The following is a 27482-nucleotide window of genomic DNA, read 5'->3' as shown; positions in this document are numbered from 1 at the left end:
TTCACCATAATGGTTATATTTAATGTGTCTAATGTGTTCTTTCTTGCGTATAGGGATTGTCCGTCCTGTTTCACCAATGTACGGTAAGTTACAGGTGCAGCGGATGCAATAGACTCCAGGATGTGCTAATGGGAGGAGAGGATCCTTAGAGGAGCTGAATATGGTTTTGAGTTTAGTGGGTGGTTTAAAGGTGGCATTGAGGTTATAATGTTGTAGGATTCTGTTGATTTTTTCTGATAACCCTTTAATGTACGGGATGGCTATGGTTTTACTGTAATCTAGATTCATTTTTGTTGTGGTTTTATAGAGTATTTTATTGACAGTATTTTTGTTATGGCCATTGTTTATGAATGTGTCACTAATGCCAAAATGTAGATGTAAATAAGGCTGTGGGACTTGATAATATATCACCGCGTATTCTGAAGGAATGTGCCAGAGAGTTGACACCTGCCTTGACATATTTTTTTAATACGAGTCTTGCACTTGGTCAAGTTCCTAAGGAGTGGAAGGAGGGCAAGATTGTGCCACTTCATAAAGGAGGTGATCGAACTCAAGCATCAAACTATAGGCCTATCTGTGTGTCAAGTGTTGTGGTTAAGTTGTTCGAGAAGCTTGTGAGAACTAGGATCCAGAGTTGGGTTGACAACAATGGTATAATCTTTGATGGACAGCATGGATTTGCTAAAGGGAGGTCATGTTTTAGTAATCTACTTACTTATTACAATAAAGTGACTGCTTCCTTGGACAGAGGAGAAGGATACACAGTAATATACTTGGATTTCGTAAAAGCTTTTGATAGAGTACCACATGATAAGTTGACAGTCAAACTAGAGCAGGTGGGGTTGGATATTAGATTAGTGCATTAGATTGGAGACTGGCTATCTGATAGGTATCAACAAGTTATGTATGGGGGTGCAATATCCAGGAAAAGGAAAGTCACTAGTGGAGTTCCTCAGGGGTCTGTTTTAGGTCCATTACTATTTAACTTGTATATTAATGATATTGGCGAAGATTTGGATGGAGATATTCGTTGTTTGCAGTTGATGCAAAGTTGGGGCGACCCATAAAGAGTAGTGAAGAAGTTGTGGCCTTGCAAAAAGACTTGAATAAATTGAGTGATTGGGCAAGCAAATGGGGATGATAGTTCAATGTTGCAAAATGTAAGGTTTTAAAATTTGGAAAACAAAGATGGGATGCAGAATTTATGCTTGGTGAGAATGTGTTGTTGGAAGTAGAGGAAATAAGAGATCTGGGGGTGATAGTGGATAAGGATCTAAAATTTAGGGGACACATCACCAAAATTGTGAAGACAACACAAAGACTTCTGGGAATGATGTGGAGGACACTGACGTGTAGAAGTAGGGAGATTCTTGTTCCATTGTATAAGGCTTTGATTAGGCCACACATGGACTATTGTGCCCAGATTTGGTCACCTGGTTTTCAGAAGGATGAAGAGATGTTGGAAAGGGTCCAAAGGCGACTGACTAAGGTAGTTTCTGGCCTCTGGAATGTCGAGTGTGAGGAAAGATTGAAAAGATGTAATTTGCAGAGTCTAGTGGAGAGAAGGAAGAGGGGAGATATGATAGAGACCTACAAGTTGGTAAGGAGTTGTTATAAGATCAATGGTGGAGAAGTTCTACAGAGAATAGTGGGAGATCAGGGGAGAACCAGAGGTCATCCCTTGAAACTGTATAAAGAGGGTGTGAGTAGGGGAGTGAGAGGCAGATTTTTTTCGTGCAGAGTTGTGAGTGATTGGAATGCCTTGCCTGAGAGTGTGGTGTCTGCAAAGAGTTTGAATGTGTTTAAGACACGGTATGATGAGATGTGTGTGAGATAAAAGGACCTCCTAGATGATTCTCTGACTCCATGGGGTCTTGTTTAATAATAATAATAATAATATTGCAAAGGTGGTGAAGGTAACACAGAGGATTGCTGCAATTATGAGAAGGACACTGACCTGCAGAGATAAAAGGGTTATTATTCCGTTGTTTAAGTCTCTGATCAGACCACACTTGGACTATTGTTCTCAGATTTGATCCCCAGGAATTGAAGGGGATAAATTTATTGTGGTAAGGGTACAAAGGCGGATAACAAAGATGGTTTCAGGACTGTACCATGTTAGTTATGAGGATCGGCTGAGGGAATGTGGACTGCAGAGTTTGCTGGATAGAAGAAGGAGAGGTGATATGATTGAGACTTTTAAACTGTTGAGAGGTGGTTACAGGGTTGACACTGGGGAGTTCTTTTGCTTGGTTGAACAGCGGGAAAGAGTGATGACAAGAGGCCATCCCTGGAAGTTACGAAAGGAAACTGTGAGCAAGAGAGTGTGGAGTGGTTTCTTTGCATGGAGGGTGGTTGAACCATGGAATGCATTGCCTGATGGAGTGGTGAAAGCGAGAACGGTCAATGAGTTTAAGGAGTGGTATGATAGACTTTGTGTTTCTCAGGGAGGGCCTCCCCTCATTGAGTCCTGATGGACTTTGTGTTTCTCAGGGAGGGCCTCCCACAAAGAGTCTTTTGACTCCATGGAGGCCTGAATAATAATAATAATGTCCCGAACTCGCTGATTTGCTTTTACAGTATAGTACAGATAGTTAAGGTACCGTAAATGCAAAAAAACAAGACATGCCTTCAGATCTGGCATCAGGAATTCTATCAAAGGGTGAAATGCGAGCTTATCAGCAAGGAAAAGCATCTTTGCACTACACTGGGAAATACAAAAAGATGTTTTTTTGCTATCTGCCTTGCACACTCAATCAATGGAATCTGTGGAGAATCATGGTTTCAAGAAAGACAAACAACCCATTGCTGTATTGTACATACATAGAGGGGTAGCTGGGGGGGGGGGGTCTGCCCCGGGCAGCACTTTGATCCTTTTTGAACTTTTGCAGTTAATTCTAAAATACAGTCTCGAGAACTCATTTCCAAAGATTGTAATACTACTGTGAATTTTCCTCACAATTGCTGTAAGTGTTGCTAGTTGTGAGAAAAGCTTTTTGTAAATAAAATTGATTAAGAATTACCTACATTACTATGAAATAGACATCACCAATATTGACGATTTTGCTAATAGAAAAGCAAGAAAAATAGCATTTTAGAATGTTGAAATTAAAGTTTTACTTCAGAAATAAACATGGTGGTTTAATTTATTTCTCTATACGTCGCTTTGACTTTTTGTAGTATTTTTGGTGTGTATTGAGATGGGTGGCAAAATCTTGGACCGCCCCAGGCGGCAAAAGCTCTAGCTACACCACTGTGCATACAACAACACTATGGGTGGAGGTGACACGTGAGATCAGCAGCTATCATTTTACTCTGTCATGAAGAAACAATGTAAAAAAAAAATTACAAAAGAAGTGTTTGGACATAAGAGGATGGTCTGAAAGGTTCTCGGCCTAACAATGAATAAACGAATTTATAATTTCAAAATTATTTTATTTTACAATTCTCCCTTAAGACTAATACATTTATTCCAGCGATGCTTCAGCGCCATTATCCCGTCTCTGTAGTGGTTCTCAGTAAGATCTTCAAAATACAATTCTACAGATGCAGTCACCTCTTGATTTGAAGAAAAACGCTGAAGTATGAGGGAGCCAAATCTGGGGAACAGCGTGGATGTTCCAACAATTTATAGTGCAGATCCCTTAATTTTCCCATTGCCAAAACACCTTTGTGGCCAGGTGCATTGTCCTGATGAAAGATGATTTGTTTCTTCTACAAACCGGGTCTTTTCTCAGAAATTTTTCGTCTAGTCTGGTTAAAAGATTGGAATAATATTCCCCAGTTATTGTTTTACCCTTTTCAAAATAATTAATAAACAAAATGCTAGCATTCCAAAACACCAATGCCATGACTTTTCCTACTAATGGAACTGACTTTTTCTTCTTTGGTGCTGAACAACTGGCTTCTGTCCACTGTTTTGACTGCTGTTTGGATTCTGGTGTGTAATGGTGAATCCAAGTCTCATCCATAGTAATAAATCGATGCACAAAATCAGTTTTATTCTTGTTAAAATGCTCCAAGCACTGTTCAGAGATTTTCATGCGAGTGCGTTTTTGATCTGCTGTGAGCAAGTGCAGCACCCATCTTGCACAATGCTTTTTCATTTGCAATTCTTCATGTAAAATATATCCTACACATTCTTTTGAAATGCCTATAGTCTCAGCAATTTCATGCACTTTGACTCGCTATTCATCCAATACCATATCGTACACTTGATCAATGATTTTTGGTGTTGTTACACTTTTTGGACGTCCTTCACGTGGATCATCTTTAAGGCTGGTACGGCCACGTTTAAACTCGGCAGCCCATTCCTTAATTGTCGAAAACAAAGGAGAAGAGTGCTCTTGAACTCTTATGAACTTCGAATGAATTTCTTTTGCCGTTAAACCTTCTTTTACAAAGAATTTTATAACTGCACAATGCTCAGTTTTATCCATTTCAACGGATACAGACAACACTTTTGCTTCAGACAGCTGTATAAAACAAACTGCTTGCTGGAATGACTTGCAATTTCACATGGATACTTATGACAGATGTACCAACTTAGAAAAAAAAAATCTTGCTGATAGTGTTGCCATCTATGGTCGAGGCCAAGAATGTTTCAGACCACCCTCGTATATTGGATTTTATTATTTGAACAGTTTCCTCCTGTACAAGCAAAAATGTATGTCTACTCTAACATATCTAGATTACAGAGTTGAAGTCATGAAAGAATTGCTACAAGTTTATGCTCCTTCAGTAAGCAGGAAAACAGCAATCCTTCCAGACTTCTGTTGTGTGGTTGATTGCTGCTAACTCTAACCATTTCCTGGAAACTTTATCACCCAACAGCTTAAAAATAAATAAATAAATCAGAAAGGAGACAATCTGGTGTTTAGAATGTAAAACTATTTTATGCATTCACCCTTGTTTTAGGGTGTTCCATATTGTTCAAGATCTAAATTTTGAACACTATGAAAACAAAAATGTTCCCTTTCAGGGCCATCAAACACAGTCCTTTTTCAGATTACAAATATTGAATATAGAGATGCCTGAATCTACTGATTCCACTTCCTCTTGAAGAGGAATTTGCTTTTGTTTTCATAACACACAATGATATATTGTTCCTCTCGAAGTGGCCAATAGTACCTCTTTTGAGGGAATAGAATAAAAATAGGGAGGACCATCAGGACACATGCCTTCTAGGTGCAGATACTTTTTCTGCACCTAGAAGATAATTTCATAAGCTTCTCATCTGCAGCTACTTAGTTAAAAAATGTAGCAATCCTCTCCAGTTGGCCATCCAAACTTAGTTATCTCAATCAGAAAAATGAGTCGACTAAGCCGGTGATTTTGTTTTTGATTGGAATTATGGTAGAAGCAACTACGAGGCGAGTACATTGTGTGTCTGATATTTTCCAGTGCTTTACCTATTTCCTGAAACACTCAACTTCCTGGTAGGGAAAAGCCATCATCTCATTATGAGAATAACTTATTTTCAGTTGAAAAGCCATGATGAAGGTTCTGAGTAGCACTACATAGGTTTGAACCCAGGTTTTCTAACAAAGAAAACTGTTGTACTCTCCTCACATATGCATTAGAGGCATACACTAGGAACCATGTCTCATATCTGTGAAATGCATTGTTTGGCAACTGATTTGTTTGTTTTACATGGGGAAGAGCCCTAATATCTAAAAATTAAATAATTTAGATATTTTTTCTATTATTTTAGAAATGGCATTTATATATAAAAAAAATCTCATGGTCACAGTTCTTACACAGCAAAGTTTTCTGGATGAGCTGTGAAATCCTCAGTTTTCTACATCCAGCAAATGTAAAGTAACACTTGGAAGAGTTTCCATTGTTCATCCTAGCACACACCAAGTTTCACATTTTACATTACTTGCAAGCAAGAATTATGAAAAGCAGAAATATGGCTAGTTTCAGAATATAGAGTTATTATTATTAGAGTAGTAGTAATATTTTACTAAAAGTGGGATAAAGAGACTCTTTTCAATGTACATAGTAATTTATATCAGAAAATTTATTGTGTTATAATGCAAATTATATTCTATAATAACAGCATAGTGATAATAACAATAGTTTAACAATAATAACAAGCACCTCCATAGCGCAATTGGAAGAATGACGGTATGTTGTGCCCTTCAATTGGAAAAGGCCTGAGTTTGATTCTCATCTTGATAGGAGGAATCTTTATATAGAATATTTCAATTGTAAGTAATTTAGCTGATCTCGTACAGAGCTAGCAGGGTTTTTTCTCCTGAAAACTTGGGTTTTTCATCCTGCATACAGACAAATTGGCCTTTAGGACACATGCAATTTACGGATAAAAAAATACTAGTGGTGGTGGTGATAGTTAGTTGTGTTGGTGTAGATGATGGAGAAGGAGTGTTGTAGGGTAGATACCCTCCCTCGATGAGTTTTTGGACTCCTTGTAGGTGTCACAAAATTATAATAATAATAGTTGCATAACAATTACAATAATATACTATTATTCTTATTCATTCAGGAAGAACAAACAAAATAAATTAACTGTTACTGTTATCGAATTTTTATTTCTAATGGAAAATAAAGAAAAACAGTTACTTTTAGAAGATGCTCATGTTATTTCATAATGCTCAAATTCTGTTTTACATGAAATCTCAGTTTTTTTATCAGGGGAAAACATGCTACAATTGAAAAATAAATTATTTCACCAAAAAATGAATAAAATAATAATAATAGCATGAACATTTTTTCCTTGCCACCACACATTGGGCTCCAAATTTCCTGTGTGGGATATATATATAAAAGATGCCTTAATTATATTCCAAACATTTCTGAATAATAGGCTAAATCATTCTGTGAGATGTTGTTTATTTCTTATTTTTTAAACATTCTGTGCACATCCAGCCTAATGCAACTGGTTTTTGAAATTCACCTATTATAAGATTGTTTTTAGTAAATAAGAATACAATTTGCTGATAGTGAAACTTGGTCTATTAAATTTTCATAGCAATGTGTGCCACAGATTAGAAATTTTCAAAGTAGCACTAATAATATGGTGCTAGAGTCGCTGAAGCATGTGGCGGTGAGTTTGAGCTGTGGTAAAAAAAAAGTGTTTTTTAAAATGGTGCATAGTGCGAATTCTTTTGTGAATTATGCTACATTTTTTTCTCAGTAACACAAGTGTTCTTTAGTGGTGCTGCTATTTGGAGTTTTGTTGTTATATATTGTGTTGTTTATGGGTTACTGAGAAGGTAAGGTCAGAGTCGGATGCATATATACGAAGATAAGTTTTTCGCTATTTAGCATAGTTGAATATAGCGTTTGTATTTATATATGTGTATATATTTAGCATTTAATTTTATATGTATTTAGCATTCAGTTTAGTAGTTCCTCAGCAGTAAGGAATGATGGGGACCGCAGTTCCACTTATGAATGGCATGTCCCTAACTCCTCCACCATTTAAGGACTCTATCTTGCATAACATAATAAGGGACTTTGTGGCATACAGGAAGTAGCCTCCTGATATCCATTCTGATGTGCTCTTTGTCCTCTGTCAAGTCATTCGTACCTATTAAAACCATCAACTCCTTCACTCGCTCCCTCATCATATACAAAGCCTCAATCACTCTACTCGTTTTACTGCCTTGAAAACATACCTTGTGCATCCTCTCATCCAGCACACCTTTAATAATGAGTCACCATACAATGCCACTCGCTCATCTTTCATTAACTCTTTCATACCTACTTGATTTGTTTTAATTGTTTTCACTCGAATTTTCTTAATTTCACTCTGCATCCATTTCATCTCTTGCCTCATCCATCCCAATTCAACTTTTGAATCTCGCATCACATTCTCTCTATCATTCAATCTTTCTCATTTTTGAACTCTCGACTCCTACTTCACACTCTCATTCATCCTTTTGAGTTTCTGTACTTTCGGTCCATGTATCCAACTTTTGCTTTCATTGATTCTTTCTATTTTTCCCATTTTCAATCCTTTCGTCATGCTATTTCCTGTTTTCTTTCGTTCTCTCAATTTTGTTTCCTTCTGCTACATTCGCCTCGCTTTCGTTCTTTTTACCATCCATTATGGTTTTCAAATCACTTGTTTTCTTTTTCGATGCTTTTTCTTAACAATTTTTCGCCTTTCTTTTACACCATGCTTCTCTTTCAAATGAGCACTCATTCTTCCCGTGACATTCTCACTACTAATACTTTGTCATCAAATTCATATTATTATTATTATTATTTGACATTAGCACTCATCAAATGTTCATTTAGCTCACACTTCGCACATACCCTCCTTCCATCAGCCCTAAATGTCCACAAACCATCTATGTAATCAAATGAATACATGTAGCACACCTCGCACTTCACGAAACAACTGAAGTCTAAGTTAAAGTTATGCACTGACAAAGCCACCACCATCTTTCCTCTGCTAGTTACTACTCTAAGGGCCAAAAACAATGAATTTGTAATCAAGTTTAAGCAAAATATCCCACACACTAATAATACTAGTAGCGCACAACTTTTATAGCAGCTCTTACTCAAACAGTCACTCTTATACAATTAATTATTTCAAGAATAACTTATCTGAATCTGGAGCACTTCTTACACACCGCCACTACTGTTGCCTCACGAGTACCCTCTCACACACACACACACCCAATATATTTACCAACTTTCCCATCATTCCCTCCCCTTTCAACAGCACATCGTTATTAAAACTAACCAGTAGAACCATTAACCTTTGTTCCAATAGAGCTTCTCTCTACCTTCCTCTCTAATGGCTGCAGTTCCAACATACTAAACAGAACACTTAAATCTTCACCCACTCCTCCACCTCCTCTTCAGAAAGATTTTAGTGATTGTTACCATTTCCTGTGTCTAGGGTGCATCATACAAAAATAGCCAGAATTAGGCAGGGGTGGGGATTATATACATAAACACCCAATTCTCCATTTACATGATAGATTGGTTCCAGAATTAGGCATGTAAATGAAAGCCATGAAGAATAGAGTGCAGATGGAAAAAAAAGGAATGGTTACAGATGTGAAAACCCGATATGAACAATAAGTTATTTTCAAACAAATCGTATGAAAATCATTGAATAAAACTCTATTTAATTTTAATGGAATATTTTTTATTTTAAATACTTATTATTATTATTATTCGTGAAACCTCCAAGGAGTTCGAAGACTCATTGCGGGAGGACACCTATTGTACAACTCTCCATCTCCACCACCACACTGATCCTCTACTACCAATCATCTACATCAGTGCCATCTACTGTCCACCACCACAGCTAGTATTTTTTGTCTGTAAATTGCATGTGCTCTGAAGGGCCGATTTGCCTGTATGCGAGATGAAAAACCCGAGTTTCTGGGAGAAAAAACCCTATTACTTCTGTATGAGATCGGCTAACTCACCTTCGATTGAAAAAGTCCATAAAAGATTTCTCCAATCACGACGAGAATCGAACTTCGGCCTTTTCCAATCAAATGGCACAACATACCATCATTTTCCAATACGGAGGCACTTAATTACTTATTTAAAGTATATATATGTGTATCTTTCTTAAAGAAAATAGTGTGTCGCTAATAAAACAGAAATTTGAAAAGGCCCAAATACACCTGCGCATATGGTTATTAGTTAACCAGTGTGAGACTGGAATTAAATCACTTCCATCACTTGAAACACTTTGGCAATCCTGTTTGTACTGCAATGGTGAAATGTTTAATTCAGTAAATGGAACTAAATTAGTGCTAATTTCCAATAATTCTGAAGGTTGTTTTTTTTTTTACCATAAACTCTGCAATTAATCATTGAGATCCTGTTTTGACTAGATCTTTGTGTAATTCTTCATATTGCACCATACGTGACGTCAGTATTTAGATCATGTGTAAGAAAATTACATTGCAATTTACTAGCCATTTGAAGCCCTTCTTTAATTAATCCTGCAGTGAATGGATTCACTTCATCATCATCATCACTTTTTTCTTTTTCATCGAGATTCTCAAGGACAGCTTCTATTACTTCGTCATCATTAACAACAGTGGCGTAGCTAGAGCCATTGCCGCCCGAGGCGATCCCCGAGTTTACCACCCCTCTCATTACACACCAAAAATACTACAAAAAGTCAAAATGATGTATAGGGAAATAAATTAAAACACTATGTTTAGTTTTGAAGTAAAACTTTAATTTCACCATTCTAAAATGTTATTTTTCTAGCAAAATCGTCGATGACATTGGCGAAGTATATTTCATAGTAATGTAGGTAATTCTTAGTCAAATTTTATTTAGAAAAACTCCTCTCACAACTAGCAACACTTACAGCAATTGTGAGGAAATTCGCAGTAGTATTACAATATTTGGAACTGAGTTCTGGAGACTGTATTTTAGAATTAACTGCAAAAGTTCAAAAAGGTTCAAAGTGCCGCCCGGGGTGGATCACCCCCCCTAGCTATGCCACTGACTAACAACCTTGTCAACGATCAGTTCTTCAATATCTGCAGACGAAAAATTATCAATCCTTCTCCACCAACTGCATGTGCTAATCGATGATATTGGGATATTCAGTTGTATGCAAAGGTACAGGGTTTTTCTTTTTCACACATTCTGGCCAAGTAGCTTTCCAGCATGCATTTAAAGTTGATGGTTTCAATTCTGATAATGCCAACTTAGCAAGTCTGATGCAATTCAAAATAGAAAATTTCTTCCATGCATCAATAACTGTCAGTAAATTTATCCTTATCTAGTTTATCCGAAATGTATTGGAATGTTCTTCTGATGTAGTAAGTTTTGAAGGTAACGATCACACCCTGGTCTGGTGGTTGTATTAAGGATGTTGTATTAGGGTGGCAGAAAACAAAATTCCAATTCAGGTGTTCTAAAACAGGATGGCCAGGCGCATTGTCTATAATCAGTAAAACTTTAAAGTCCAGATTTTTTTCCCATCAAATAGTGTTTAACTTTTGGAACAAAAAACATTGATGGAACCATTCATTAAAAATTTCTTTTGTAACCCAACCTTTTTTGTTTGCCTTCCAGTGCACTGGTAATGTGTTAAAATCCATACCTTTCATTAATGGGTAATGGTTTTAATATATGATCTCCCGAAACATTGCTCCAAAATAATGGAGTCACACGATCCATAACTGCTTTAAAGCCACCAACACTTTTTTTTTTTTTTTTTTTGTGATTTTGCTATATAAGTTCTACTTGGCATTATTTTCCAAAAACGTCCAGTCTCATCTGTATTCCAAACTTGATTAGGAGTGTAGCCACCATTTTAAATAATTTTGGACACCTTTCAAAGAAATTCCCTAGCTGCCAGCTCATCTGCAGATGTGGCTTCTTTTATTTTTACATTATGAAGCACATACAATAGAAAGAGTGGCTTTAGCAATAAAGAGAGGGCATGAAGCAGACAAGATGATAGTTATGGTGGGTATGAATGACTTGAGAGGTAGTATAAATCGGGTAGGAAAAGATTTAAGAACATTATTAGATATTGTGAAGAGGAAAAGTGTCAATGGGAGGATAGTGTATGTGCTGCTTGTTTTGACAATTACGAGTTAAGTAGACGAGCAATGATAATGAATGATATGATTGCAAGAATGTGCAAAAAAAGAGGTCTGGAATTTGTTGATGTTTGGAGTGTGTTTGAAGGAAAAAGGCAGTTGTATGCTAGAGATGGACGGCATCTTAACATGGAAGGACATAAGCGATTGAAGAAGTTATTGTTTTCTGAACAAGTTGAAGTTATTGGGCAGGGAAACTAATTTTGAAAAGGTTGAGTGTAAGAGAGAGAAACTTTAGCACTGATTGTATATTTATTGATCCTTATATGCAAAAGAGAGGGGATAAAAATCAGCATGGGACTACGGAAGTTAGTGACTTATATATCAGTACTAAAGCTGGTACAAGATCTAGAGGGAATCTGCAATTTTTGTATACCAATGCTAGAAGCATTCGAAATAAGAGAAAAGAATTTTTGGCATTAGTCAGTGCAATCTCACCAAAAGTTGTAGGCATTAGTGAAACTTGGCTGTCAGCAGAAGATGTGGTCACTGGAATTAAATGTGATGGGTACAGTATTTTCAGGGAGGATAGAGAAGATAGAACAGGGGGAGGAGTACTGTTGATGATAACTGATGTGTTGCAGCCAAAGAAAGTAGTATATCAAGATGATAGACATTTGAATGAGAGTTCATTTGAGGCAGTCTGGTGTGAAATAGTGACCAATGCAACCAAATATACAGTTGGATGCTGCTATAGGCCAGGGAGTACAGGGGGAGATATTGAATTCATGCATCAGCAAATTAGTGCAATGAGTGAAGGCTTAGTGATTATTATGGGGGATTTTAATTATGGTGATATCAATTGGAAGGAGGAAATATCACGTAGCAAAAAGGAAAATGAGTTCATACATCTTCTACAAGATAATTACTTGAAACAGCACATAACTGAAGGGACACGTGGTGTGAGAGTGTTGGACCTGGTTATTGGTTCAGAGGTTATATGCATAAGTAAGGTGTCCTCGTTACCTCCAATTGGTGAAAGCGATCATGTGGTATTGACTTGGGAGGTTGCAAAATCTGTGGATTTTTCTGTTAAGAATGGGTATATACGGAACTACAGGTTAGGCAATTATAACAAGCTTCGGAGTGAGCTTGCAGCCATCCCATGGCAGAACATATTGCAAGGGAAAGATGTTAGCAGTGCATGGGATAAAATCAGCGGGTATCTGAGGAAAGCAATATCAGATTGTGTCCCCATGGTCAGGAGGTCAAACAAGGCAGGCGTTAGATGGATAAGCAGTAGTATCAAGCTTGATCTGCAAAAAAAGAAAATGTTATGGAGAATTTACAAGGAGAAAGGTGACCAGTACACCCATGAGCAGTACAAGGGTCAAGCTAGGAAGGTTACCAGCATAGTAAGAAAAGCTAAATCAGATTATGAGAAGACCTTAGCCAAAGAGATCAAGGGCAATCCCAAAGAGTTCTTCCGCTATGTGGCAAGTAAAAGGAAGAATGACTTCGGAAGGATAACTTTAGTGGGTGGTGATGGTATTGAGGTGACAAAATCAGATGTAATAGTCGAGTTACTGAGTGATCACTTTTCAAAAGTCTATCACCCAAGTGAGGATATCTCTATACTTGTAGCAATACCTAATCTGAGAATTGAAGCTAAAGAATCAGAGGTATTAAATATATTGCAAAATTTAAATGCAAACACTGCTGTAGGCATAGATGGAATATCAGCTCAGGTGTTGCGTGAATGTGCAAATGAATTGTCAACCCCTCTTACTTGGATATTTAATTTAAGTTTGAACTCTGGTATGGTCCCTAGGGAGTGGAAGTTAGGCAAAGTGGTTCCTTTGCATAAGTGTGGCTCTAAAACTGCGGTAGTTAATTACAGACCAATCACCATCTCAGGAGTAGTGGTAAAAGTATTGGAAAAGTTGGTTAAAGACAAAATTCAAGAATGGGTTAATCAGGATATGATACTCTATAGAGGCCAACATGGTTTTGTTAAAGGTAGTTCCTGCCTTAGCAATCTATTAACTATTCATAATAGAATAACATCTGAGTTGGACAAAGGAACAGGCTACACAGTAGTACTTCTGGATTTTGCTAAGGCTTTTGACAGGATACCCCATAGAACACTGTTATGCAAATTGGAGCAGATGGGAATGGATATTAAATTGGTGATATGGATAGGAGAATGGCTCAGGGAGGGATACCATAAGGTGGTGTATGGAGGAACCGAGTCCAGAATGAGGCAGGTGACCAGTGGTGTGGTTCTGTGCTTGGGCCAATGTTGTTTAATTTGTATATAAATGATATAAGAAATGGCTTAAAGGGAGATATTCAGTTGTTTGCTGATGATGCAAAGTTGTGTAGTGCAATTAAAAATCAAGCTGATGTTGAAAGTTTGCAGGATGATTTAAATAAGCTAATAAAATAGGCAAAAGATAATGGATGTCAGTTCAATGTGGAAAAGTGTAAAGTCATGCATTTTGGGATTAAAAGATTACCAGCTCTGTACTACATTGATGGAAAGGTACTCCAAGAGATTGATGAGGCTAGGGAGTTAGGGGTATTGGTAGATGGGGAGAAGAAGTTCAGAGGACACATTACTAAGTCCAAGATTGCACATAGGATTACTTGATTGTTGAGGAACACACTGACATCCAGAGATAAAGAGGTTATTATTCCCCTTTATAAAGCATTGATACTTCCACATTTGGATTACTGTGCTCAGGTCTGGTCACCTGGATTCCTTGGAGATGAGGAGGCTGTGGAGAGGGTTCAGAGAAGAGTGACCAAGTTGGTGAGTGATATAAAAATTGCCCTACATTGATAGATTGAGAGCTTGTGGATTGCAGAGATTGGTTGATAGGCGAAGAAGAGGGGATATGATAGAAACATTTAAATTACTGAAAGGTTTTTATAGGATTGATGTAGGGGAAATGTTTCGGCTATGTGATAGTGATGGAAGAACAAGAGGTCATCTCTGGAAATTAAAGAAGAGTGTGGTTAACAAAGGTGTCAGAACAAGGTTTTTTGCCTGGAGGGTGGTGAACGAGTGGAATTCATTGCCTGACTTAGATGTGAGCTCTTCGTCTGTAAATGAATTCAAGAAGAGATATGACAGATATTGTTTTGCTAGTTTGGGTCTCCCGCGATGAGTCTACTGACTCCATGGAGATACCCGTAATAATAATAATAATAAAATTCCATATCTTTTGAGAAATTTTGTAAGCCAACCTGAGCTTGTAGAATAATCACAGTTGTTTGATGTTGGTGACTCCTTTTCCTGAATCTGTTTGTACAACCATAATGCTTTCTGTTTGATGACATTTTCATCTAAAGGTATTCCTTTTTGTGAGCAATCTTCAATCCACATCATTAGGGCCTTTTCTATCTTCACTTTTATAACATGTCATATACAATGACAACTTTGCACCTAATGTTGTTCCATAAAGAACAGATTTTCTAATGGCCTCCTCATTTTTCTTAATCATTCTCATGGTAGCTTCGTTCAATCCAAAATATTTCCCTAAGAATGTTGAACCTTCTCCAGCTGCTAAACGATCTAAAATTTGGATCTTAGTTTCTAAAAAAATAGCTTTTCTTTTCTTCTTCTGTCTAACTGAATTATCTGACATCGTGATTAATGGGGTAATGTTACGAAAATATCTGAAAATAATCAATAATTAATTTTATTAATTTGATATTATGCGTACAAAACTTCAAAATTTAATACACACCTGTATAACTCTATTGTACAAATAAAACTTTCATGAACAAAACACAAGAAGTGTAAACATTTCAAATTGTAAACAAGAAATGATTATTTAATAAACAGCTTAACTCCTTCCAAACAGCCTTATATAGGCCGGCCTCCCGTAACAGACCAAATTAACTTTGAGGAATCACTATAGCACCCAATTTAACAGAACTGAATTCAAAAAGAAATTTTAAAAACAAGTGCCATTTGAACCATGTTAAATCAAAATGTTTCGTATAAAAAAAATAGAATTGCTTTTGTTTTCTAAGCCATGTTATTTTGAAATCGTGTAAAAAAAAAGCCATGTAAAAAGAGAATTAGCTGTGTGTGTGTGTGTGTGTGTGTGTGTGTGTGTGTGTGTGTGTGTGTGTGTGTGTGTGTGTGTACACACACACACATACACCTGCCTTCAAGCCTTACTTGAAACTGGCAGCCCTTAACCATTCATTTCCCCTAAAGACCCACCACTTCCTCTCACAGTTCCTAGTGTGTATGAAGTTAGCTTGTTCAAGCAAGTTAGCCAACTGTGGACACACAAGATCAACCACTATCTTTTTGGAATAATATAAAAAGTACATTTGTAATCATTATTATTGTGCAAGGTCTACCAGGCCATGCCTTGGACACCTTATACAGAATCAAATGGAAAAAAAAAACAGCTATGCTCTGTTGTGGTCAAGTTCAGAAAAGAAACTTTTTCTAGAAACTTCAGCTGTCTTTAAAACTGAATTTAAACAAATATGGATGTCTTAAACTTCCAAAAATATGGGAAGCATTAATTCTTATGGATCCCAAGTTACAAGCTAAGCTTCTGACTAGCACTCATAGAGGAAACTCTTCTTAGTTAGGACTCTAGACAGCATCTATGTAGTTTCACTTTATTTTGTGTTGCTTGTTTGTGTGTATGTGTGTTACAATTTAGTTTGTACTTCCTGACAATGTCTGCCTGAGAAAGGAAAAAGAATTAAATGTTAGTAATTTTTTCCTGTGCTGGCTGCAATCCATTAAATCTTTAATGTGTAAGAGTGTACTTATCAAGACCATGGAAGACTGGATTTTTTGCTTGGAGATTAGCAAATAATTGGAATAGGTTGCAGAGGCATTCTCAAGGGATATTTCAATGAATGAGTTTAAAGGAGAGAGAGAGATATAAGTAGCGTTAGTTAGCATGGCCTCCATAATAAGGTTTCAGAACCACCCATATAATAAAGATAATCTTTTTAATGATAATGAAATTTTTTTTTCACACTTTTCTTTGTTTATTTGCTTTATTTATTTCTCCTAAATTCAGATATCCACTCTGCCTCTTTAATTATATTAGAAGCTTGATTTTCAGAACTGGCAAAATACATACCTTCCCACATCACTGAATTAAATACATGTGGAAGTTTTTTATACTTAGTCCATGAAATAATCAAGTGGAAAAGATACTTTATTGCACTGTCAACAAACTTGTCCAGTCTGCCATTACTGAAAAGCTCTCTGCTATATGTGATACTCAGTTGTTGTGATATTCACACAGCTGCAAATAAGAGAACACAGTATATGCTGTGGTGTGTTGAAAGTTTTTCCACTTGGTTATATTATAAATTAAAGATGCAAAGAAATTGTATTCTTGGTTTCATCCTTTATCCAAGTGTAAGCAAACAAAGTTTGCACATGAAGTAGCTTCATAACAGGGCATCTTGTATATAGAGGTTAATGACTTCACATCAATTGCCTTAATATCCCATAATGCAAAGCACATATTATTATTATTATTATTCAGGCCTCCAACGAGTCAAAAGACTCATCGAGGGAGGTCCTTCCTAAGACATAAAGTCTGTCAAGACTCATCGAGGGGAGGTCCCCCCCTGAGAAACACAAAGTCTATCATACCACTCTTTAAACTCACTGACCGTTCTCGCTCCCACCACTCCATCAGGCAATGCATTCCACGGCTCAACCACCCTCCACACAAAGAAACCACTTCTTACCCTCTTGCTCACAGTTTCCTTTCGTAACTTCCAGGGATGGCCTCTTGTCATCACTCCTTCCCGCTGATCAACCAAGCGAAAGAACTCCCCAGTGTCAACCCTGTAACCACCTCTCAACAGTTTAAAAGTCTCAATCATATCACCTCTCCTTCTTCTATCCACCAAACTCTGCAGTCCACATTCTCTCAGCTGATCCTCATAACTATCCTTGTACAGTACTGAAACCATCTTTGTCATCCGTCTTTGTATCCTTTCCACAGTTAATTTATCCCCTTCAAATCCTGGGGACCAAATCTGAGAACAATAGTCCAAGTGTGGTCTGATCAGAGACTTATACAACGGAATGATAACCCTCTTATCTCTGCAGGTCAGTGTCCTTCTCATAATAGCAGCAATCCTCTGTGTTACCTTCACCACCTTTGCAATATGTCCCCTAAACTTCAGGTTTCTATCAATCATCAACCCCAGATCTCTTGTCTCCCCTACTTCCTCCAGTATAACTCCTCCCATAGAGTATGCAGCATCCCATCGATGTTTCCCAAACCTCAAGACCTTACATTTTGCTGCATTAAACTGAAACCCCCATTCATTTGCCCATCTAACTAGCTTATTTAAATCCTCTTGCAGGGCTACCACATCTACACTATTACTAATAATCCTTCCCAGCTTCGCATCATCCGCAAACAACTGAATATCCCCCTGCAATCCACTGGCTATGTCATTGATATAAAGGTTAAACAATATAGATCCTGGTACTGAGCCCTGTGAGACCCCACTTGTAACCCTCTGCCTCCTGGAAACTGCTCCACCATACACAACTCTCTGATACCTATCAGACAGCCAATCCTGAATCCAGTTGACCAATCTGACATCCAGACCCATGTGCTGCAACTTAAATATCAGCTTATCATGTGGCACCCTGTCAAATGCCTTCGCCAAGTCTAAGAAAATTGCAGTATATGCCTTTCCCTCATCTAATGTTCTTGTAACTTTATTATAAAAGGCTAGCATATTGCTAAAACAAGAGCGTCCTTTCACAAATCCATGTTGATTCTCACAGATAACATTACCCTCATCTGCCCAATGCTGTACACGGTCCCTCACTACTTTCTCCAAGATCTTAACAACTACTGATTACACACAGACTGGCCTATAATTAGACACTTCCAGTCTGTTACCACCCTTATGCAATGGCACTATCTTACCTTCCTTCCATTCCCTGGGCACCTTTGCCAAAGCCAGACTTTCATTGAAAAGCCATGTTAAAGGTACTGTCAATTCCCTAGCACATTCTCTCAAAACTCGTGGCAAAATACCATCCAGTCCCACAGCTTTACTGACATCCAGAGTACTCAGTATCTGAAACACACTCTCCTCCTGTACCTCCAGACCTCGTACCAGTCCTATCCCTCTAACATTAAAACTGACTCCTCTAGGATGAAATACTCCAATAAAGTGTTCATTGAACAATTCCACTATGTCCTCTGCATCAGTCACTCTATTCCCATTTTTATCCCACAATATCATTCTTCCACAGTCATTTCTCCTCCTACTGGCCACATAGCTAAAAAATTCCCTAGGATTTTCTTTGGTTCTTAGGGCCAATCTCCTCTCATATTCCAGTTTCGCTTTCCTTACCACACTAGTCACTCTTCTGGAGTGTGTCTTATATTCCTCATGCATCTCTTCACCTGTCTCCTTATATCTCTTCCATAGCCTCTTTTTCGCATGCAATTCCTGTTTAATATTGTTTGTCATCCACTTTACTCCAAATTGTGTCCTCTTCTTCACTCGTTTTATACAACTTACCATTGCTGATAACAAATATTCTTTCACAATTTCCCACACACTGATGATATCCCGGCCTTCCAATTCCTCCCTCCATGAAACTTCCCGAAGTTGACGTCTAAGACTATTATAATCACCTGCCTTATAATTCCACATAAGTTCCCGTCTCTTTGATACTCCTGCATGTCTATTCATTTTCCAAGTCACCACCATATGGTCACTCTCTCCAACTGGTGGGAGAGACATCAACTCAGTTATTATCAACTCTTCTGATGCTATAACCAAATCCAAAATTTTTGAACCTCTTGTTCCCTCTGTTACATGTTGCCTAAGACATTTGTCCCTCAAGAATTCTAGAAATTCCATTCCCCTATTGCTACATGCATCTTCCTCTCTCCAATTTATACTACTGAAGTTAAAATCTCCCATAACAATCATTCTTCTTGCACTTGCCAAACTTAGCTGTCTAAACATCTCCTGGTCCCCATCCTCTGTGCTCCTGGGTCTGTAGCAACACCCCACTAAATATCCTGTCTTGCCTACCTCTACCTCACACCATACGCTCTCAAAATCATTTGTCTCACTTCCTTCCAAATTCTCCACTCTTAGAGGACATAGGTCATCACTTATCATAAGCAGCACCCCACCACCACGCTTTCCCCTCCTATCCTGACGAAAAATGCCATACCCAGCGACTTCTATTCCTGTTGTTATATCCCCTTCTGTCAGCCACATCTCAGTGATCGCAATAATTTTTGGCCAGGCTGATGCTATCTGCGCCACCAATTCCTCTCCCTTATTCCGGATACTCCTGGCATTAGTATACAGCATATAAATGCCATTGTTTCTATACCCAGCATTATCCCTTCTAGACTCTACTGGGCTCAGTGTTACCTGACATTGTCTCCCATCTCCCAAGTATCCATTCCCACAAGAGGCCACCCCTGCTATCATCCTCCCTGGGACACACTGACTCGTTCAGAACAGCAATCTCTCCAGATGCCTACGTCCTTCCTCATTCAAATGTAAACGGTCTCTCGCATACAACTCCTCTCTTTCCTCAAACGCATTCCAAGCATCCACATATACCAGTCCTCTCTTGTCACACATTCTCGCTATTATGCCATTCAGTATCACCGCTCTTCTGCTCAGCTCATCATTATCATACCTAGGCAACACACACACTATTTTTCCTCTCTCTGTCTTCTTCCGTACAGTCTCAAGCAAAAATCTCATATCTCTCGCTGCCCGACTTACATTACCACTCAAGTCATTCGTTCCTACCATCACGATCATCTCATCCACCCTTTCACCTCTCTTAATTGATATAGCTACCCTTTCTATTGTTCCTCCTGGCAAACACTCCTCACGCATCCTATCTTGAACACCACGGATCATTGAGTCGCCATACATTATACCTCTTACCATTCCCTCGTTCCTATTGTTTCCATTCTCTCCTCTTCTTTCATTCCCATACCTCTCTCTTCTACTGTTTCCATTCTCTCCTCTTCTAGCACTCCCATACATCTCTCTCATTCCCTCTCTCCTACTGTTTCCATCCGCTCGTCTTCTAGCATTCCCATACCTCTCTCTCATTCCATCTCTCCTACCGTTTCCATTCTCTCCTCTTCTAGCACTTCCATATCTCTCTCTCATTCCGTCTCTCCTACTGTTTCCATCCTCTCGTCTGCTAGCATTCCCATACCTCTCTCTCATTCCCTCTCTTCTACTGTTTCCATTCTCTCCTCTTCTAGCACTTCCATATCTCTCTCTCATTCCGTCTCTCCTACTGTTTCCATCCTCTCGTCTGCTAGCATTCCCATACCTCTCTCTCATTCCCTCTCTTCTACTGTTTCCATTCTCTCCTCTTCTAGCACCCCCCATCCCTCTCACTCATACTCCCTAAATTCTCTCTCTCTCCTACTCTGATTCGCCTTGCATTTATCTCTTCCATTCTCCTAATCTTATCTTTCCTACTTCTGCTCTCATTCACAAGACATTCCACCTCCTCTTTCAACTCATCTATCTCCATCTGCAGGTCAGTCACTCTTAATCTAAATTCACTCTCCCAAACAAAACCATCTCCTAAACTTCCACAGTCACTCACACCTTCCACACTATCAATTCCACACATATCCTTTTTTTCTAATTTTATTCTATATGTTGTGTTTATATATATACACACACTTTACTGATGAAATATATAAAAAAAAGAAAACTTAGTTTTAATGTATGTAGCATAAGGAAATTATAATGAAACTGGATTGCACCTATATACTTAAGGAAAAAGATTAGATGATATAATCTGTGAATACAGAACAAACAATTTACAATTGTCTAGTGGTATAACTTATCCCACCCAATGTTATGATGTGTGGGTGGGTGGGAGAAATGAAAAGCTAGTCCTAAGCTGTTTTCTCTATTGTTATTGACATATGCTCTTTTTGTCTGATTTCCAAACTTCTAAATGTCCAGTCCTTATCCATTCATTCCCCTAAAGAATGAATGTATAAGAAAGGTCACAAAGGCCCAGTATATTCCTCCTTATGATTTGATTTTACTGGTTGAAAATCCATACATTCATCATAAAATTTTGTTTATAACATAAAAAATTCCACAAAATAAAATAAAAAAGAATAAATAGCTTGTTTTTATTTTCATTTATTTGGGGGGATCTCATGTTTTTTTATGTGTTTATTATTTATTATCATAAGGAATGACATGTTAGTAAAAAAAGTAATATGCTGAATAATGTACTTTTATCTAGCTCTTCTGTCTTGCAAGAGCCATTATTAGGAAATCTAGCATTTTAGTAATGGATGAAGCAACGTCATCTCTTGATCTTGATACAGATCGTGTTCTCCAAAATGTTGTGTCATCATATTATTCGCACTGCACTGTCATTTCAATTGCTGTAAGTTTAGTTTATTCATATTAAACATTATTCTAAATAGTTTGATGTTTTAGCCATATATTATTATTATTATAACAGTTTCTCCATGGAGTCAGAAGACTCATTGCAGGAAACCCAACATTGACACACTAACCTTTATTCACACAATACCTATCATACTTCTCCTTAAACTCATTAATAGATGAAGCACTCACAACCACCTCTGGCAATGCATTCCACACATTCACCATCCTCCAAGTAAAAAATCTAGTCCTAACACCCTTGTTAACCACACCCTTACACAATTTCTAGAGATGACCCCTCATTCTCTCCCTTCTTGCACTGTACAGAAAAAACTCATCACTGTCAATCCTATAAAAAACCCCTTTAATAACTTATATGCTTCTATCATATCTCCTCTCTTACACATATATCAGCTGGTTTCTGGAGCCCACAGACCTTCAATTTTTCCTCTTAGGAAACATTCCACAGACCTGCAACAATCTTTGATACTTGCCTCTGGATCCTCTCCACCACTTCATCAGGAAATCCCAGTGACCACATCTGTGTGTGGCCTTATTAAAGCGGAACAATGACTTTGCTATCCTAAGTTTAGAGGGCATATTGCAAAGGTTGCCAAAACAGCACATCAGATTAAATCCTCTGTCCACAAGAACCCCCAAATCCTTGCCTCATCAACTTCTTGCCGTTCTGATCCATTAATATAGTTCGCAGCATGTGATCTCATTGATCTCATCATTCCTGAAGTGCATCACCTTTCACTTAGTCATGTTAAACTGACAGTCATATTCACCTTTGCCCATACTTACATATTTAAGTCATCCTGCAAGATAACTACATCACCTTCATTGACTATTGCTCTTTCCAATTTTGCATCATCAGCAAGCAAATGGATATTTTCTGTCAGATTATTGCCAATTTCATTAATGTACAAATTAAACAATAGAAGACCAAGTACTGAGCCCTGAGGTACACCACTAGTCACCTGCCTTCTCCTGGACTCAGCTTCTCCATAAACCACTCTTTGATATCTGTCCATCAGGCACTCTCTAATCCAAATCACCAGCTTTAGATCCATTTTCATTTGCTCCAATTCATACAACACAATTCCATGTCTAAATGCTTTTGCAAAGTCTAGCAGTATCACTGAGTAAGGATTTCCTTTCCAACTCCACTGTTGCTTTATTATAGAAAGTAAGTTACTAAAGCAAGACCTACTCTTTACAAAACCATTTTGCCCCTCATAAAGTATCATGTCCACCAGTCCTGAATTCTAATTTTTATTAATTTCTCCACAGCCTTAACCACCACTCCTGATATACTGATTGGCTATAATTTGCTGCTTCTGTCTTGGAGCTTCCCTTATGCAGTGGAATTACTTTCTCCTCTTTCCACACTATTGGAACTTATCCAGAATTGAGACTTAAATTAAACAGCTTGGTCAGAAGAGGGGGCTAATTCTCTTGCACATTCTTGTAGCACATGGGCCGATATGCCATCTGACTCTATGGCAGTGTTAGCATATTAAGGCTCTATAATATACTAAGCACCTCTATTACTGTCTCTAGACTGTCATCAGTCAGTGACACATTTGGCATTGCACTGCCACAACCAACATGGTACTTTTGCAAAATGATCACTAAGTAACTCAACTATTTGATTTGCTTCTGTTACTTCCCTATCATGAAAAGCCATCCTTCGTTGTTATTCCTCCTTTTACTTGCCACATAGCAAAAGAACTCCTTAGGATTTGTTCTGAACTCATCAGCTAGCTTCTTCTCATAATTAGCTTTGGTCTTCCTTACCATACAGGTCACCTTCCTTGCCTGTAATTTATGCTACTCATGGGTATGCTGAGTATTTTTCTTTATACTTCCTCCACAACCTTTTCTTTATCTGCAACTTCTGCTTAATAATACTATTCATCCATGTTACTCCTACTTGATTTCTCCCTCTGACTTGGTATACAGTGTGATGCTGCTTTCTTTAAACACCCTTTGACAATCTCCCATGCATCATCAACATATCTCCCCTTCAAATTCTCATGTCATAGCACTGCTGAAAGCTGACTTCTAAAATTGTCACAATCCAGCCTTGTAATTCCACATTGTTATATCTCCATTTTCTTTAATTTATCTTTAATCTCTTTAATTTGTCTTTAACTTGCCAAGGCCTTTGACAGGATTCCACATGGAATTCTAATCAGTAAATTGCAGCATATGGGAATGGACATAGGGTTGGTGAGATGGATAGGAGGGTGGTTGACGGAGAGATATCAGAGAGTGGTTTACTCGGGAGTAGAGTCCACAAGACGGCCTGTGACTAGTGGTGTGCCACAAGGATCTGTTCTTGGACCACTGCTGTTTAATTTGTTCATAAATGATATAGGAAATGATCTGAGAGGAACAGTTCATTTGTTTGTGGATGATGCGAAGTTGGGTAGGGCAATAGTGAATGCAGATGACGTCAAAATTTTGCAGGATGATTTGGATAGATTGGAGGTCTGGGCTAAGGAGAATGGATGTCAGTTTAATGTGGCAAAATGTAAGGTTATGCATTTTGGGGTGAAAAGATTGGCGGCAGTTTACTGCATTGGTGGAACCCTGCTCCAGGAAATTGATGAGGCACGAGATTTAGGAGTGTTGGTAGATAAGGAATTGAAATTTAGGGGACACATTGCAAAAGTGACCAAAACAGCTCATCAAATCACTTGGTTGCTGAAGAATACGTTGACAAGCAGGTTATTGTTCCTCTGTATCGAGCCTTGATAAGACCCCATCTAGACTACTGTGCTCAGATTTGGTCACCTAGGTTTCTTCTTGATGGGGAGGAGATGGAGAGGATCCAGAGGCGAGTGACCAAGATGATAGCAGGTCTGTGGAATGAACCGTATGAGAACAGGTTGAGGATTTGTGGGTTGCAAAAATTGGTTGATAGGCGGAGGAGGGGAGATATGATTGAGACATTCAAATTACTGAAGGGTTTCTATAAAATTAATTCAGAAGATATTTTTGAGAACAGTGCTGGTTGTGGGAGGACTAGGGGACATCCATGGAAACTGGGCAAAAGTGTGGTTAGTAAAGGTGTTAGAGCTGGGTTCTTTACTTTTAGAGTAGTGAATGAGTGGAATGCGCTCCCTGAGTCTGTGGTGGATGCTGTGACAGTGAATGAGTTTAAGGCGAGGTATGATAGATACTGTATGAATGTCAAATAGTTGTGATGAATATGATTTGGGGCCTCCCTCGATGAGTCTAATGACTCCCTGGAGTTGCCCGTAATAATAGTAATAATAATAGTAACTTTACTTTTAACATTAAATCTTTGTATCTCTTGCTATCAGACTTCGGTTGCCGACAAATTTGTATAGATTATAGACTGCGCCAGCCAGCAACTAAATTCTGATACATTATCCAATAATACTTAACGAAAATGTAGGGATCAAGGTATGTATGCAGTCGTGGTCCCCTTTCTCATATCACTATTGGTTCCCCCTTTAATTGCATGGTACGAAATTTTCCAAACGGTAATTCAAATCCACAGAAGATATGACAAACTCAATTGATTATGTAAAAAGAAACACATTTATTATTTCACAAAGACAAGTATACATGTTATTTCAATTCTTAACCTTAAAAGAGTCTGGGTTCCCCTTCCTTAATTAAACACACTTAAAACTTCTGCACTATGATCTCTTACTAGACATAAATTCCTCACTTCTGTACATATATCTTTCCTCAGACTCTCAAAATTAAGTTACCTGATAATATCATACATGAAACATTACATATAAACACTAGACAATCAATAAATCTGACATGTAATTCTCTAGGACAATAGTACTTATTTCTACTTAATTCTCTCCCCCAAAATATCTGTTAACACTTGACTACTTTCTAAACATATGACATTACTTTTCTTAAATCACTTAAACAGTCCGGAGCTCGGCCTCCTGTTCGGCTGGAGCCTAATATGCTTTCTTCTTAGCAGTAACACAAGTGTCCAAATTGCAGACTGTTCTTGTGGCACAACACGTAAATGGCGTGTGTTCTTAACTTCTGTTTCTTTACTCCATGGATACTTTAATCCTACATTAATATAAGAAAATCTTCACTTACCATTCTTGCTTTGACTAGGTATTCTGATCTATTCACTGTACCTCCTCTAATGGCAGGCTTTGTTCCTTTGTTCTACACGAACCAAAAACACTCATGCACAGACCTGTATGCTGACGTGGATTTCACCAGTGGCTCTTTCTCCTTATGTGTTGAACACATTGTAGTTGCGGCTTTGACCGATGTAACGTGCATAGCAAGGGGAGATTCTTGCTGCACGTGGCGGCAAGCTCTACATAGCTCTCCTACGGGAAACTAGGTGCCGACGAACCTCGGAGACGAGACACAAGAAATCGGAGATAAGAGACAAGACAGCGATTCGAACTCCCGCCGAAACTTTTATTTCGACTGGAGTTCGATTGGATGCCGTGGCTACGAACTGTCTTCACATGTCTTAAAACTTGTACTTAGCTTATACATATTTACTTGTTAATATTACATAACTTTCTACTTTAATTCATTCGCAATTGTTATCTTAATAAACTTATGGGCTATCTTAACAAAGTTTGGAATTTATACATCTGGTTATATACATCTTCATGGGACATTATTCGGTACATTTCCCATCAGGAGGCATAAGTATGTCCTTATTCCTTCCTTCTGAGGTAACGTAACGTTGGGTGGAAAAAAGGGATGACTCATCACTTTTTCCGACACAACAACATATACCCCTTCTTAACAGAAAATTTAGCACTTCTTGTAATCTCCCACGTCAAGACCATATGATCACTTTCCTCAAGTGGAGGCAATGTGACTAAATTGGTTATTATTATATCCTATGACCCCCCCCCCCCATGGAGTCAAAGATTCATCTGTTAGGTCCTTTTTTCATACACACAGCTCATCATACTGCACCTTAAACACAACCAAATTCTCTGCAGATATCTTCTATTTTATTGATGTGTTCTCAGATGCTATGACCAGATCCAGCACTCTCAAACCTCCTGTCCTTTCTATTACATGCTGTGTCAGGTAATTATCTCTTAACAACTGTATAAACTCCATTCCTTCCTTCCTTGTGATTTCATTCCTTCTCCCAATGTATGTTCCAAGTTAAAATCCCTCATAATAATTATTCAACCTTGACTCATTATGCAAATTTGCCAATGCATACCATCTGTGTTCTCCCTTATACCCCCCGGATTACAGCAGCAACCAATTACATATTTCATCCTGTTGATCTCTATCTCACATCAAATAGCCTCAAATGAACTACACTCTGCATACCTGTCATCTTGAGGCACTTCTACTTTTCTTGGCTTCAACTCTTCATCTATCATTAGCAAAACCCCTCCCCCCATTCTGTTCTCCCTGAAAACACTGTATTCCTTACATTCTATTCTTATAATTGTATCATTCTTAGTCAACTAATTACACTCACTAATACCTATAATTTTGCCATGC

General features: G+C 38.1%; 1 protein-coding gene across 3 annotated transcripts in view; it reads left to right on the top strand.

The window, feature by feature from the left end:
- LOC150104479 (ATP-binding cassette sub-family C member 8-like) overlaps positions 1-27482 on the top strand; it is an 822612-nt gene that overhangs the window by 785013 nt on the left and 10117 nt on the right. For all 3 annotated transcript variants that reach the window (XM_090395659.1, XM_090395657.1, XM_090395658.1), the window contains exon 32: positions 21820-21966. In XM_090395659.1, coding sequence (XP_090251785.1) covers positions 21820-21966 — 147 coding nt within the window. The remainder of the gene's footprint in view (positions 1-21819; positions 21967-27482) is intronic.

Source organism: Typopeltis vanoorti, chromosome 7 (assembly GCF_054136105.1).
Source record: "Typopeltis vanoorti isolate ZY-2024b chromosome 7, IOZ_Tvanoo_1.0, whole genome shotgun sequence".
Classification (NCBI taxonomy): Eukaryota; Metazoa; Arthropoda; class Arachnida; order Uropygi; family Thelyphonidae; genus Typopeltis; species Typopeltis vanoorti.
This window is presented reverse-complemented; position numbering and strand designations above follow the sequence as displayed.